We start from the raw sequence: 12,940 nt of genomic DNA, 5'->3' as shown, positions 1-12,940 counted from the left end.
GATTATTCAAAAAGATTGTTTCCGTAATGGATAAAAAGGCAGCTTAAAAAGAATTGGCATTTTGTCGTTTTGAGTCTTGACGCATGCAAACTTAATAAAGCCCGTCGATCGTATAACCATCCACGTTTAACATAAGATTAAAGATTCTAAACTTTGTAGAAAAGAAACGTTACAATGTTACCTTTTTCATGAAATTTATTCAAATGGTCCACGTTTGTACCTACCTCGATCCTATACAAACCATAAACGAAACCAAACTCTTGAGATTTAAATTTAGGTTAATACTGAAAATAACAAACTCTTGAGATTTTTGTTTTGATTGATTATAAGTAGAAGAAGTCAGCATGTTGAGAAGAGCTTGGAGCAAGATTTTATATTTTTTCTTTTGAATTTGTTCATTTTCTAGATGTTTCAAAATTGTTTGCACTTGATGTAAAATTGTTTTGATTGAATAAAATTTTACATTCATTCAAAAAAAAAAAACAAATACTTAGGCAGGTTGGGCATTACTATTAAACCTCCTATGGTATTAAAACGTGTACTCTCATATCAAACAAAAAGAAAACCGTAACGTCACAACTCGCACGAATTGTGTACTAAACGAAGCCTTTCTCATAAGATAACTCAGTCAGTGGGCATTTCACCGTGAAGATGACTGTGTTTGTGTATGACCCGTATGTGACGTTAGTCTTCTCATGGGACCCAATGGATTATAAGTCCGATGACACACTATTGTGTCGGCGACGAAGATGCAAACAAAATCTTTGCATTGAACTCAATAATCCCGAACTAATAACCAACCACAAGAAGACATCCAATTGCACTAGAGACCGATATTCCCATGTGACAAGCACCATATGGCACGTGGTGGAACATAGGATCTTGGAGGACTTTCGGTGTGAGTGAACGCGAGAGTCGGTGGTCATTCCCAACTGTAAGGGACACTTCCCAGTATTTTTTTGTTTGGTTATATACAAGTTAAATACTCACGTGAGAACCATATTGATTAGTCTGGTCCTCGTTGGGGGTCCACTTGCGACCACAGTGCTTTTGAACAGTCTAATCGCATGTGGGACGGTGCACCAGATAAGGACTTTTTTTTTTGTGTTGTGGCAATGTGGCCTCCCATTCCACTTTCAAGCCCCAACATTTGACCCCTTTCTGCTATTTCTAGTTATCATTTTCATCATAGTTTTGTTATTTGGTCAGTTTCTAAAATTGCTATACACTTCAAAAAAATGTTTATTTTATTTTGTTATATTTATTCTACATATAAACAATTTTCAAAAATTATCACTGTCGTGTGTCGTGGACAAAGGAGAGCTCAAAAAGTGGGATGAATCTGGTCGTGACTGGCTTTTAATTGGCTGGTTGTAAGAAAATGACAATAATTTACGATCCAGTTGATATATGAAAAGCATTATAATTACAATCATTACAAGGCTATCTATCTTTCTCTGAATAATCAATTAATTGCGCATTATCTTCCTCAAATCTGGATTAAGATCAACTCATGCAATGATTGGTCGTGCCACTCCAAAATGATTATGTATGAAGAAAAACAAGTGAGGTATGCTGTAAATTAATTAGAGAAATATAAATATAATTAAAAAATTGGAGAATAAAGGAGTTTCACTTTTTTGAGAGGTGACTAGAAACTTCGATGAGTGTTCTTCTTTTTTTTTTTTTTGAACACACTTCGATGAGTGTTAAAAAAAAGAAAAAAGACTAGGAACTTCGATGTTTTAAAAGTTGGGGCCATAACAGAGGCCCATAGTAACCCAAAGGTTACATAACTACGGGAAGCAGTCGGTTTAACAGGGTGACGAATCAACATCGATTTCATCTAACCAAGACTAGCCCACTAAAATGAAAAATAAGTCGGATACGAATCTGCATCGCATTTTATATTAGTAAAATGAACTTGGGCCATAAATGAGTGCAGCCCAGTAAAGAATCCAACCACTAAACAAAGGACTTGCCGTTTCGCGTATTTTATTAATTCTAACCGACACGTCGTTCAACAAGGAAAGCAATGAAACGGCACAAGGTGCTTCTCAAAGAAACAAGAACAGCGGAAGGTTTGAGACTTTACAAAGTCCCACATCGGTTACAAGAAACAAAGGAAGCTTTGGAGTCTCGGTATAAATAAGACACTCGTGGCTACTTACAAATCACTTACCTGGACGGGGTCAACTCGTGATCAAGAAGACGAGTGGCCTAGGCTAGTGACTTCCATTGCACTAAGGAAGGGTGCTTAGCCTAAAGTCTTCCCAAGTGGAAGAGCTTACGTCATTATTTGTGGCAGGGGGGTTTGCGTTCGCGCAGCCCCTACCATTTTCTTAGTGTTTAAAAACTTGTCTCAGTATAAACAAATAAACTTGCGAAAGCTGTTCTAGCTTCTCCCTGTAATTCATACTTGATGGATAAACAAAATAATAAGGGGAAAATATATGTTTCAATCTGAGATTTGTCCCACATCGCTTGGCTGACTGATCAATGATATGTGATTCTCTACTGTTATCTGGTCTTATGATGATGGAAGTATTCTCAAGATTTGATTATATACAAGTGCGGCACGTTATACTAATCAAACTAGCTCATTATTACTAAAGAAGTGGATTACAAACCTCGATGGCTTCTGGAGACTCGAGGCACTCATGTAATGACATTCCAGAATCTTGTTGCTGAGAAGTCCAATCCCCTTGCTGAACTTGAGCAGCCTATTGATATGACTGTTGCTGCATATGAGAGATCTCTTGTTGCTGAGGGAGGTGATAGTAGGTCTGGACTGGACTGGACTTGCGTCTGTTGCATCATCTGCATCTAATGCAATGGAATCTGATATTGATATTGGTTTTGAAAATGATACTCCTTACTCCTGGATGAGATATCTGTATGGTGGTCTCTAAATTGCTAAATGTTTACAACTCTGCAATTGTTATAAAGTTGAATGTCGTGAGATCTTTTGAGTAACTTAATAAAATTAAGAAGAAGACACAAATCTATTACAAGTTCAAACACCTTGAGATGAGAATACTCTTACGTCTTGTTCAAGTGTTACGACGAGCAATCCACTTAATGAATCATCATCACACGAGCTTGTATCAAGAAGCATGATGAGCTCGAGTTCGTTATAGCAGATAAAGGAAGAGGAATAAGTGGTTACAACAAACAATGATATATAATTAAAGAGGTTTTTCACAAAACGAACATTGAGATCAGGAAAAATATAGAAAAGCAGGACTGAAATATGTTACATAAGCCACACAACTACAAGTTCTTACAATTGTTTCAGAAACATACATAAACACACACACACACACATGCAAGGATAGAGGAGGAAAGAGAACATCAGAACATCAAACGATAAAAGTTGGAACAAGTGGGTTTATAGTCCCATCATTGTTCTTCACACAGTTGTAACTAGTTTTTCACTAAGATAACATCAAGGTTTCCTTCACCTGACGGTGAACTCAGAAAGCCGTGATAGAGAATGAGCCAAAGATGATTTGCCTGTTCACAGTCAAATGCAAGAATAAGAAAAAAACTCATTGTCCTTTTTCAAGACAAAGAGTTTTCTCTCTCTCTCCGTTTGACTGAGAAACAATGGTAAAAGATCAGGTTTTGAAATAACAGCAGCCATTATAAACTGCTGCTTCTGATGCAGTCCACTTGCTAGGCGTCAGCATGCCACCAAGAGAATGGACCGGAGAACTTAGAAAGTAGTTCATGCTTGTGACTTCTGATCCAGACACATTGAGTCCGGTCGTTAAATTCATGGTCCTACTTTCCGGATGAAGAACTTCCGAGTTCTGAGAGTTACTTTGCTGAGACACAGCCTGACTCTGAGTCTGAGGCTGCTTAGTTCCATCAGCTTTCTTTGCACTGGTTCCACTTTTAGTTTTCAAGAATCTTCCACCAGATCCTCTAGGACGGCGCAGTGCATGGAGGTGACGAGAGTGATGCATATATGGCTGCAGCATACATTTACATCAGGGCAACAAAAAAAAAGGGTGTGATATATTATAATCATGTCAGGATTTGAGATTTTGGAATATAAACATTTCTTAAAAGATTCATTAAAAAAATTCTATAATTTGGAGGCTTATTATACCTATATATATAACCTCTATAAATTATATAGGGGCTAAAGCCAATGTTTTATTATGTTGTGTCCAGATCCGACCCTGGTTATAATTTACCTTACGGCCTCTGCTACTTTGTTTGTTCCTGTCAAGAACAGCAGCAGTCTTTGCACGTGACTGGCGACGTCTGATGATTGCATGGTATTGCTTTGAGTTCACAAAGATGGTTCCATCTTCTGTTTCCATGTTTAGAGGAAGCATCACTCTGCTCTGAGTTCCATAGGCTGAAACAACTCCATAGTATTCTCGTTCCACACAAGGATATATCTATATAAATGTACCAAAGAAAGAAAACAGCAAACAAGAACAACTTACTCAGAAACAAATTAAAGGACATTGCTAATAATATATACTCCCTCTGTTTTTTAAAAATGTATGTTTTGATGTTTTCACACATATTAAGAAAACACATTAACTATACATTATTTTTAGAAATTATCAAATTCCAATGCATTTTAACCAATAATCTTTCAATAAATCCAATCAATTTTATTGAAATTTGCAATTTTTGTATAGGAAACATAAAAAATACATCTTTGTGAAACAATTTATTTTTCTAAAATATATATCTTTAAAAAACAGAGGGAGTAATATTTTTAGATGTTTACCTGTTGTTGAGTAAATCCAAGTTCCAAGCAAGGTGGTTGCATTGAGAAAGCAGCTCCATGAGGCTTAGGCACAACTCTTGAACTCTTTACATCACCTAAAAGTAGAGCAAAACTTCACTTTTAGATCCACAATTATCTATAAAAGGAAACATTAGAAACGTACAAAATATAGTTCCTTTTATAGATTCCTTTTTGACAATTTTATTTCAGTTACACACCTATAAGTAGGTAGTATAACATGTTCTACCAGTTTCCACAAACTCAATTTGGAGAATTCACTAGGACCATCCATTTGAAGACATACATAGAGAAAAGACGAAGGAAGTTTTAAGAGTTACCAAGTGAGAAAGCTAAGTGAGTTGCAGAGTTGCTCTGTTTATCCACACCATGTTCTGTCTCCACGGCAGATCCGAGCGAGTCAGAATCTCCGGCAAGACTCAGCGGAGGCAACGGCTGAGATCCAAAAGCATTCCACCAAGAGATCTGTGGACCAGTTTGCATAGCCATCTTCAAAATCCAAGTTACTGTTTGATGTTGATAAGATGAAAGATTTGTTCCTATGAAAGATAAACAAAGGAAGATTAAAAAAAAAAGTCAACAAAGTAGAGTTTCGATGTGTAAATCTTTCTCGAAATTCAGACCCAGTTGAGAAAGTTTGTAAAGTTAGTAGGAACTTTGGAATTGGGTATTACGCAAAACCACATGAATGACAAAACCCATATGTGAATTCATCATCAAGAGACAGACTTGTTGTCTAAAGTAAGTAAGAATTGTAACAAACCAAACACTAGTGAAGAGTCCCATATAGCAAACAAACTCCATAAAGAAGTTGAGTGAGAAGGAAGTAAATACCTCAAATGTTGGTCAAAATCAAACACACCGAAACCTATGTGAATCTAAAAGCAAAAAGAATATAAAAGAGAAGAGACTGATGAAAACTTACGGGTTGGAGTGAGAGAGAGAGAGAGAGAGAGAGAGAGAGAGAGCGCTTCAGATTCCTGGGAAGAGGCAGAGAAAAGCCCAAGTGTTGGGAGCCATGTCGGTTCCAAATCAAGAAACAGAGATTCACAACAACACTATAATATAGAGAGAAAGAGAGAGACTAACCAATGTATGAATTACAAGTGTAGATGGCAACTTTAGCTTCACCAACCAATCACCTTCAACTTTTATGCTACTCTGTTTTTGTTTTGTTTTGTTTTTTTCTAACTGTAGCGTTGGCTCGACGTGCTTTCTTCAAAGGGAGAATTACCAATTGTGACTCAAAACTTGGAGTCAAACCCAAAAGAGTACCCCAACTTGGGTCAAAGGCAAAAGTAACTTAAAAGGCTATTGAAATTACAACTATCTCCTTGTGAACAAACAAAAAAACGGATTTTTTTTTACGTTTCTACCCCTCGCAAGTCGTCTGTAAACAGACGACTTGAAAATAAGTCGTCCAGACGACTTTAAGTTAAGTCGTCTGGACAGTTATTCTTAAACATAATTTAAAAATTTTGTAAAAAATATTTTGATAAGTGAAAAATTGGAATTATGTAATTAACATATGTCTTAAGAGATATAAATTAATATATAACAAATTTCAATTGTTTTCAGCCCAGATGAGTGAAAGTAGTGAGTCATGATATTCTTTAGTTTATGTTTCATCAACATATGTTGTAGTATTGTATGTGTTCTTAGGGTTAGATTTTGGAAAGCATTAAAACCGTTTTTGAAATTTTTAAAATTACCTAGGCGTGTTCGTTTCTGTGTATAGTAAACACTATTGAAGTATAATTTGATTTTATAACGTGGTTAGTAAGTTAATTTAGTCATTTTAGTTTAGGGGTTCATTTTAGGGTATTGGACGACTTAATATTTAGTCTTCTGTTCCCAGACGACTAAATATTAGGTCGTCTGATGTACATTATCAGCCAGAATAAGTCGTCTAAACCGGACCAAACCTTAAAGTTTACCAATGTACTTTTAAAGCTAACCGGATTATTTACCCAATATATAAGGTGATTTTTTTTTTTTTTTTTTCATTTTCCGCGAACAGAAACCCTAACAGTTCTCTCTCACCGGCGATATCAAAGGCGATTCGAATTCCCACTATTTCCGAACAACCATCGTTCTCAACGTCGGCTATCTATCTCACTTCATTCTCACCGTTGTCGCCGCAGCTTCTTCTAACCCTAGCGCCGCCGATTCCTCTAAACCCTAGCGCCCCCGCTTCCACTATTTCCGAACAAACCGTCGCCCTCGCCACCGTGCTCACCAACGTTCTCACCGCCGCTTACTCTAAACACTAGCTAGCACCGCCGTTTCTTCTAAACCCTAGCGCCGCCGCTTCTTCTAAACCCTAGCGCCGCCGCTTCTTCTCTGTAAACCGTAGCGCCGTTTCTCTGTAAACCCTAACGCCGGTAAGTCATCAAACTCGTGGAAAAGATGAACATAAAACGTTGTCTCTTTCAATTTACTCATTCTCACCGTTTCACGTTTATTTTTTCAGATCTATAACCACAATGACGAGTACTCGAACTCCTTCTGCGACTAATCAGGTCCGCTTGAAATTTTTCTACTGGAAGACTTGTAAGTAAGTCGTCTGGAAAGTCTTCAACCTGGACGACTTAGTACGTCCATTTGGAAGACTTTCCAGACGACTTAAATATAAGTCGTCAACTAAGTCGTCCAGTTGGACGACTTTCTAGACGACTTATATTTAAGTCGTCTACTAAGTCGTCTGGAGTAACAATTAAGGCGTGATTGATTTAGCTTGTGTTCTGACTTCTATTGTTGTCTTTGATTATTTTGCAGACAAAAAGGATGGATATTCCAGAACTCCCCCGTAGGTTATACACATTAGGGGAAGAGCCAGAACCCCACAATAGCATTTCGTATCATACGGATAACACGAAGTTGCATACTGCTCTTAGGGAAGCTCTCACTGATGCTGAATTTGAAGAGCTCAAGGAGTCGAGATTGGGAGTTTTCATCAAGTTCAAGGAGCAGGGATTTGGTTGGGCTTCAAGGCTGGTTCACCACTTGCTCGGTTTAAAGCTGGACATTAAGAAGAAGTACGAGATGTGGTGTCTCGTTGGTCCAGAACCTGCGAGGTTTTCACTGTTAGAGTTTGAAAACATCACTGGTCTAAACTGCGACTACATCGAGGACCTTGAGACACCAGAATGTGAAGTTACCCCACAGATGGTTTCTTTCTGGGAGATGATGGGAGTTCATCGGGAAGCTGGGCCAAGTACTGATCAGATAATAGCAGCACTGAAGAGATGCGGGGATTGGTCCAGGGAAGATCGCAAGCGACTCGCGTACCTTTCCATCTTCACTGGATTCATTGAAGGGAAAAAGTTCTCAAGCGCTACACGAGCTACTCTCGCAAGGCTAGTGATGGATTTAGAAAGGTTTGAGAATTATCCATGGGGGAGAGTCGCGTTTAAGGTGCTGATGGACTCTTTGTGGAACAAAGATATTACTGGCTGTTACACCGTGGATGGCTTTATACAAGTTCTTCAGGTCTGGGCGTACGAAGCTATTCCGGGATTGGGTGCTAGTATTGGTCTACCCAGAGCAAACAGTCCGTCTCCACCGATTCTGGCTTACGACGGCAGCAGAGGCCGCAGATTCATGAAAGCTGCTATCTTGAGTCAGGTACCTTTCCATCTTCACTTAATTAAGTCGTCCGGAAGGTCTTCCAGCTGGACGACTTAGTAGACGACTTATTATAAGTCGTCTGGAAGGTCTTCCAGCTGGACGACTTAGTAGACGACTTATTATAAGTCGTCTGGAAGGTCTTCCAGCTGGACGACTTAGTAGACGACTTATTATAAGTCGTCTGGAAGGTCTTCCAGCTGGACGACTTAGTAGACGACTTATTATAAGTCGTCTGGAAGGTCTTCCAGCTGGACGACTTAGTAGACGACTTATTATAAGTCGTCTGGAAGGTCGTCCAGCTGGACGACTTAGTAGACGACTTATAATAAGTCGTCTGGAAGGTCGTCCAGCTGGACGACTTAGTTGACGACTTATAATTAAGTCGTCTATTTAGTATTTTGTTTCAAATATCTAACTCGATTCTTCTTCTATTTACTGCAGACCCGCGTGATCAACTTTGTTGAGAAGGACATTAGTGAAATGTGGCCAAAATGGGACTCTGAGGTTGATGACGTGCCCGCGGAGAACATCATTAAAGTGATGTATGATCGGAGACCGTGGAAGTGGACCATGGATTGCTGGGAAGTCACTGGTACAAAACCCAAGTTTGTGACTCCATCGAAAAGAGCCAAAGAGATGGTTGTGGAGGAGGTGGAGGAAGACAATCAGAGACCTCGGAAGAAAGCTCGTAAAGAGGCTCCTAAAGAGGCTCCTAAAGAGGCTAGAGAAGAGGCTCCTACAGAGGCTACAGAAGAGGCTACAGAAGAGGCTAGAGAAGAGGCTAGTTGGGTGACCAGAGAGGAGTTAGAAAACATGTTCAAGGACTTAGGTGACATGATGAAAGAGGGGTTTAAGAAGTGCATCAGGGAGATTAGGAAGATCTCCGATAGATTGGAAGCTGTGGAGAAGAAGGTTGGTGTCACCAATCAGGCTACCCCTCAAGCCCCAGAAACCGGGGTTAGTAAAAAACACCCTACCCCACAAGCCCCAGAAACCGGGGCTAGTAACAAACAGACTACTCCTCAAAAGGATCAGCCTCCACTTCAAACCAATCATCCTACTCCTCCCACCAGACAGCCTGCTCCTCAAAAGGCAAAGCCTACTCCTCAAAAGGCGAAACAGCCTGCTCCTCAAACTAAACAGCCTGCTCCTCAAACTAAACAGCCTGCTCCTCAAACGAAACAGCCTGCTCCTCAAACTAAACAGCCTGCTCCTCAGACGAAACAGCCTGCTCCTCAAACGAAAAAGCCTTCTCCACAAAAGAAACAGCCTTCTCCTCTGCCCAAAGAGGTTAATATCAAATCTTTAAGTCGTCTGGTCTTTGTATAGATTTGTAAATATATAAGTCGTCTGGAAGGTTTTCCAGCTGGACGACTTACAAATAAGTCGTCTGGAAGGTTTTCCAGCTGGAAAACCTTCCAGAAGACTTACAAATAAGTCGTCTGAACTCCAGCTGGAACCAAATCCTCTCCCAACTTTTATTTAAGTCGTCCAGGGTTAACTTGTTCTCTTTTATTGCAGAGATTGTTGCCGGAGGATACAGCAGATGAGGCGATCTCGGTATATAAGATCTTGCCGGAGGATAAAGCAGATGGTGTCACCTCCAAAGAGATTGTTCCTCTCACTTCCACTGACCAACCGAGCTTCGCTTCCAACGATCAACAACCGAGCTTCGCTTCCACCGATCCAGCTTCAGCTTCAGAACCGAGCCTGGTTGTATTGGACCAAACAGCTCCCACTGCTTCTGTGCGTGCAAGGAGTGAACGAACGAAGAAACCTGCTCCCACGCAGATATCTCCTTATACGGCAGAGAGAAGGAAACTCCTTAGAGTGGGAAAGTATAATCCATTTCCCACACTAAACAGACCTAAGATGAAGGAGCTCGCTGATTGGTTGAAAACTGATCCGTAAGTGATTGCTTTACCCATAATAGCTTGATTTAGTCTACCAAAACTGATTGCTTTTTTGTTTGCAGTGATTATTTCACTAAGGAAGAGGACAAACCACGTACATCACCAACTTGGTGGTATCAAAAACTCCGGACATCCAAAGCATGGCTGGAAGACGTAGTAAGTCTTCTGCTCATCTTTAAGTCGTCTGGTAACTTGTCTTTGTATAGATTTGTAAATATATAAGTCGTCTGGAAGGTTTTCCAGCTGGACGACTTATTTGTAAGTCGTCCAGCTGGAAAACCTTCCAGAAGACTTACAAATAAGTCGTCTGGTAACTTGTCTTTGTATAGATTTGTAAATATATAAGTCGTCTGGAAGGTTTTCCAGCTGGACGACTTACAAATAAGTCGTCTGGAAGGTTTTCGAGCTGGAAAACCCAGACGACTTATTTGTAAGTCGTCCAGCTGGAAAACCTCCAGACGACTTATTTGTAAGTCGTCTGGAAGGTTCTAACTTGTATTATTTTATATGCAGCATATAGATGCTTGGATGAATGTGCTGAGGCAGAGGTATAAGGAGAACCCACAATGTTTCCGGAGCGAGCGAATGTGCTTCCTGGATCACAACTTTACCCAGTCTTGGAGAGAACAGTATCTGGTCTTCAAAACATCGTCGTCTGATCACAATGGTTTAGAAAAATGCTACCTAGGGGGCGGCGAGTTTGTATGACGGATCAATGCCTTCATTTTGCCAATCAAACAAGAAGTGGGGGGAGGACATTGATGATATCTATGCGCCACTGAACTTGGACAACAAACATTGGGTGGCTATTTGGATATCGATCCCTAAGAGGCACATAGTCGTCTGGGACAGCATACCTTCAACTACCATACCAGAAAGATGGGATGAGATAAGGAGCCTTTCTCGAGATGCCCTTATCTGATTGTGGAGTGCGGAGACCAGATGCATGGGTTGGAGCGATACACTTATGAGAGACTCCTCAAAGATGTACCCACGGCCAACAATGGTGATTGTGGCGTGTACGCTGCAAAGTACATTGAATGTCACTCTTGGGTCCCCCTTAGCCCTAAAGACTTTGCTAGGTCCAATGCGAAGACTATGAGGGATACTATGGCTTTGGCTATATGGACGGAGCTTGTTGATCAGCATCTGAAAGATAATGAGGATGGTGGTATGTTTGTAGGCATGTATGATAGATACACAAATCAATTTGTATAGATTTTTAACTTGTAAATAGATTTTTTAACTTGTATAGATTTTTTAACTTGTATAGATACACAAATCAATTTGTATATTTGAACTATTTGTATACACAAATCTATTTGTATATTTGAACTATTTGTTTACACATCTATTTGTATGTTTGTGGGCATGTATGATTTATTGATTTTCTAACTTGTATAGATTTTCTAACTTACAAATAAGTCGTCTGGAAGGTTTCCAGCTGGACGACTTACAAATAAAGTCGTCTGGAAGGTTTTCCAGCTGGATCGACTTACAAATAAGTCGTCTGGAAGGTTTTCAGCTGGACGACTTACAATAAAGTCGTCTGGAAGGTTTTTCCAGCTGGACGACTTACAAATAAGTCGTTGGAAGGTTTTCCAGCTGGGTACGACTACAAATAGGTCGTCTAAAAAAAATAAGTAGCTAAAAATAAAATACACTGGACGACTTACAAATAAGGTCGTCTAAAATAAGGTAGTCTAAAAATAAAATACACTGGACGACTTCGTAAAAGGTCTCTAAAAAAAATACACTTGAAGGGATAGTAGAAGGTAGTCTAAACACTGGACGACTTAAACACTGGACGACTTAAATACACTGGACGACTTCGAAAAGGTCGTCTAAAAAAATACACTTGAAGGGATAGTAGAGAGGTAGTCTAATAACACTGGACGACTTCGTAGAAGGTAGACGAAACACTGGAACGACTTAGAAATTAGTCGTCTGGACGGGTAATCAAGACTGGACGACTTATATTTAGGTCGTCTGGACAACTAGTCAACTGTTGTGTACATTGTGGTTTCGTATGGCCATTTTCCTTGCAGTTTGAGCATCTCCGTGCCCGTGTTTCTCCTGGGTTTGTGTCCCCTCATCCTAGATAGCTCCAACCAAGATTGCCATCTTGATTTCTTCTGTCTCCCCGACCAGCGCTTACGTTTGGAGGAAAGCATTCTCGTTCCTCAATATGTTGTGACACGATAGGATATATTCTCTGAGTATCCTGCATACAGATGATTCTTTGAGTAAAGTGGACATACAAGTGTGTCGATATGCACACCAGCATGTGTTCCAGGGCGCATGAGAGCAAGGTATTTTCTCCACTCCATAGACACCACAACCACACTTTACATGTTCCAAATCAACCGCACAGTCCATTTTGCCACCTTTGACAAGAAACGCCATCCATCAATTGTTCGACCGTCATCGTATCCGCTATCTCTGATCGAACAGCAAGCAAGTATTCAACACCCGGCGGCTATGTACAGTTGGGAGACTCAAAGCATCTTGTCTCCTTTTCCAATACCATTTTCCTAACTTCTGCCTTATGAACTCCAGCAGGAACGGAATCGGAAATCCTCTTGCTCGCTTCAGTGCGGAATTAATAGATTCCAGCGATGTT

At 40.0% G+C, this 12,940-nt stretch overlaps 2 protein-coding genes and 1 non-coding gene across 3 annotated transcripts; 2 read left to right on the top strand and 1 right to left on the bottom strand.

The window, feature by feature from the left end:
* The first annotated feature begins 2,174 nt into the window (after positions 1–2,174).
* On the top strand, positions 2,175–2,334 carry LOC130497158 (U1 spliceosomal RNA). Its single transcript, XR_008936169.1, has one exon. It is a non-coding gene; the product is annotated as a U1 spliceosomal RNA (small nuclear RNA).
* An 897-nt stretch (positions 2,335–3,231) lies between these two features.
* LOC108807119 (nuclear transcription factor Y subunit A-2) lies at positions 3,232–5,900 on the bottom strand. Its single transcript, XM_018579373.2, has 5 exons — positions 5,700–5,900; positions 5,095–5,313; positions 4,757–4,851; positions 4,206–4,415; positions 3,232–3,977 (listed from the first exon to the last, which is right to left on the bottom strand). Exons 2-5 carry the CDS (start codon positions 5,261–5,263, stop codon positions 3,621–3,623), a joined length of 831 nt encoding a protein of 276 aa, XP_018434875.1. The 5' UTR covers positions 5,264–5,313; positions 5,700–5,900; the 3' UTR covers positions 3,232–3,620.
* Positions 5,901–7,038: 1,138 nt separating this feature from the next.
* Positions 7,039–12,370, top strand: LOC130496853 (uncharacterized). Its single transcript, XM_056989430.1, has 4 exons — positions 7,039–7,158; positions 7,248–7,296; positions 7,553–8,024; positions 12,366–12,370. The coding sequence occupies exons 2-4, from the start codon at positions 7,261–7,263 to the stop codon at positions 12,368–12,370; spliced, it is 513 nt and encodes a 170-aa protein (XP_056845410.1). The 5' UTR covers positions 7,039–7,158; positions 7,248–7,260.
* Positions 12,371–12,940: the final 570 nt, after the last annotated feature.

The sequence above is a fragment of the Raphanus sativus genome, chromosome 6, assembly GCF_000801105.2.
Source record: "Raphanus sativus cultivar WK10039 chromosome 6, ASM80110v3, whole genome shotgun sequence".
NCBI lineage: Eukaryota > Viridiplantae > Streptophyta > Magnoliopsida > Brassicales > Brassicaceae > Raphanus > Raphanus sativus.
This window is presented reverse-complemented; position numbering and strand designations above follow the sequence as displayed.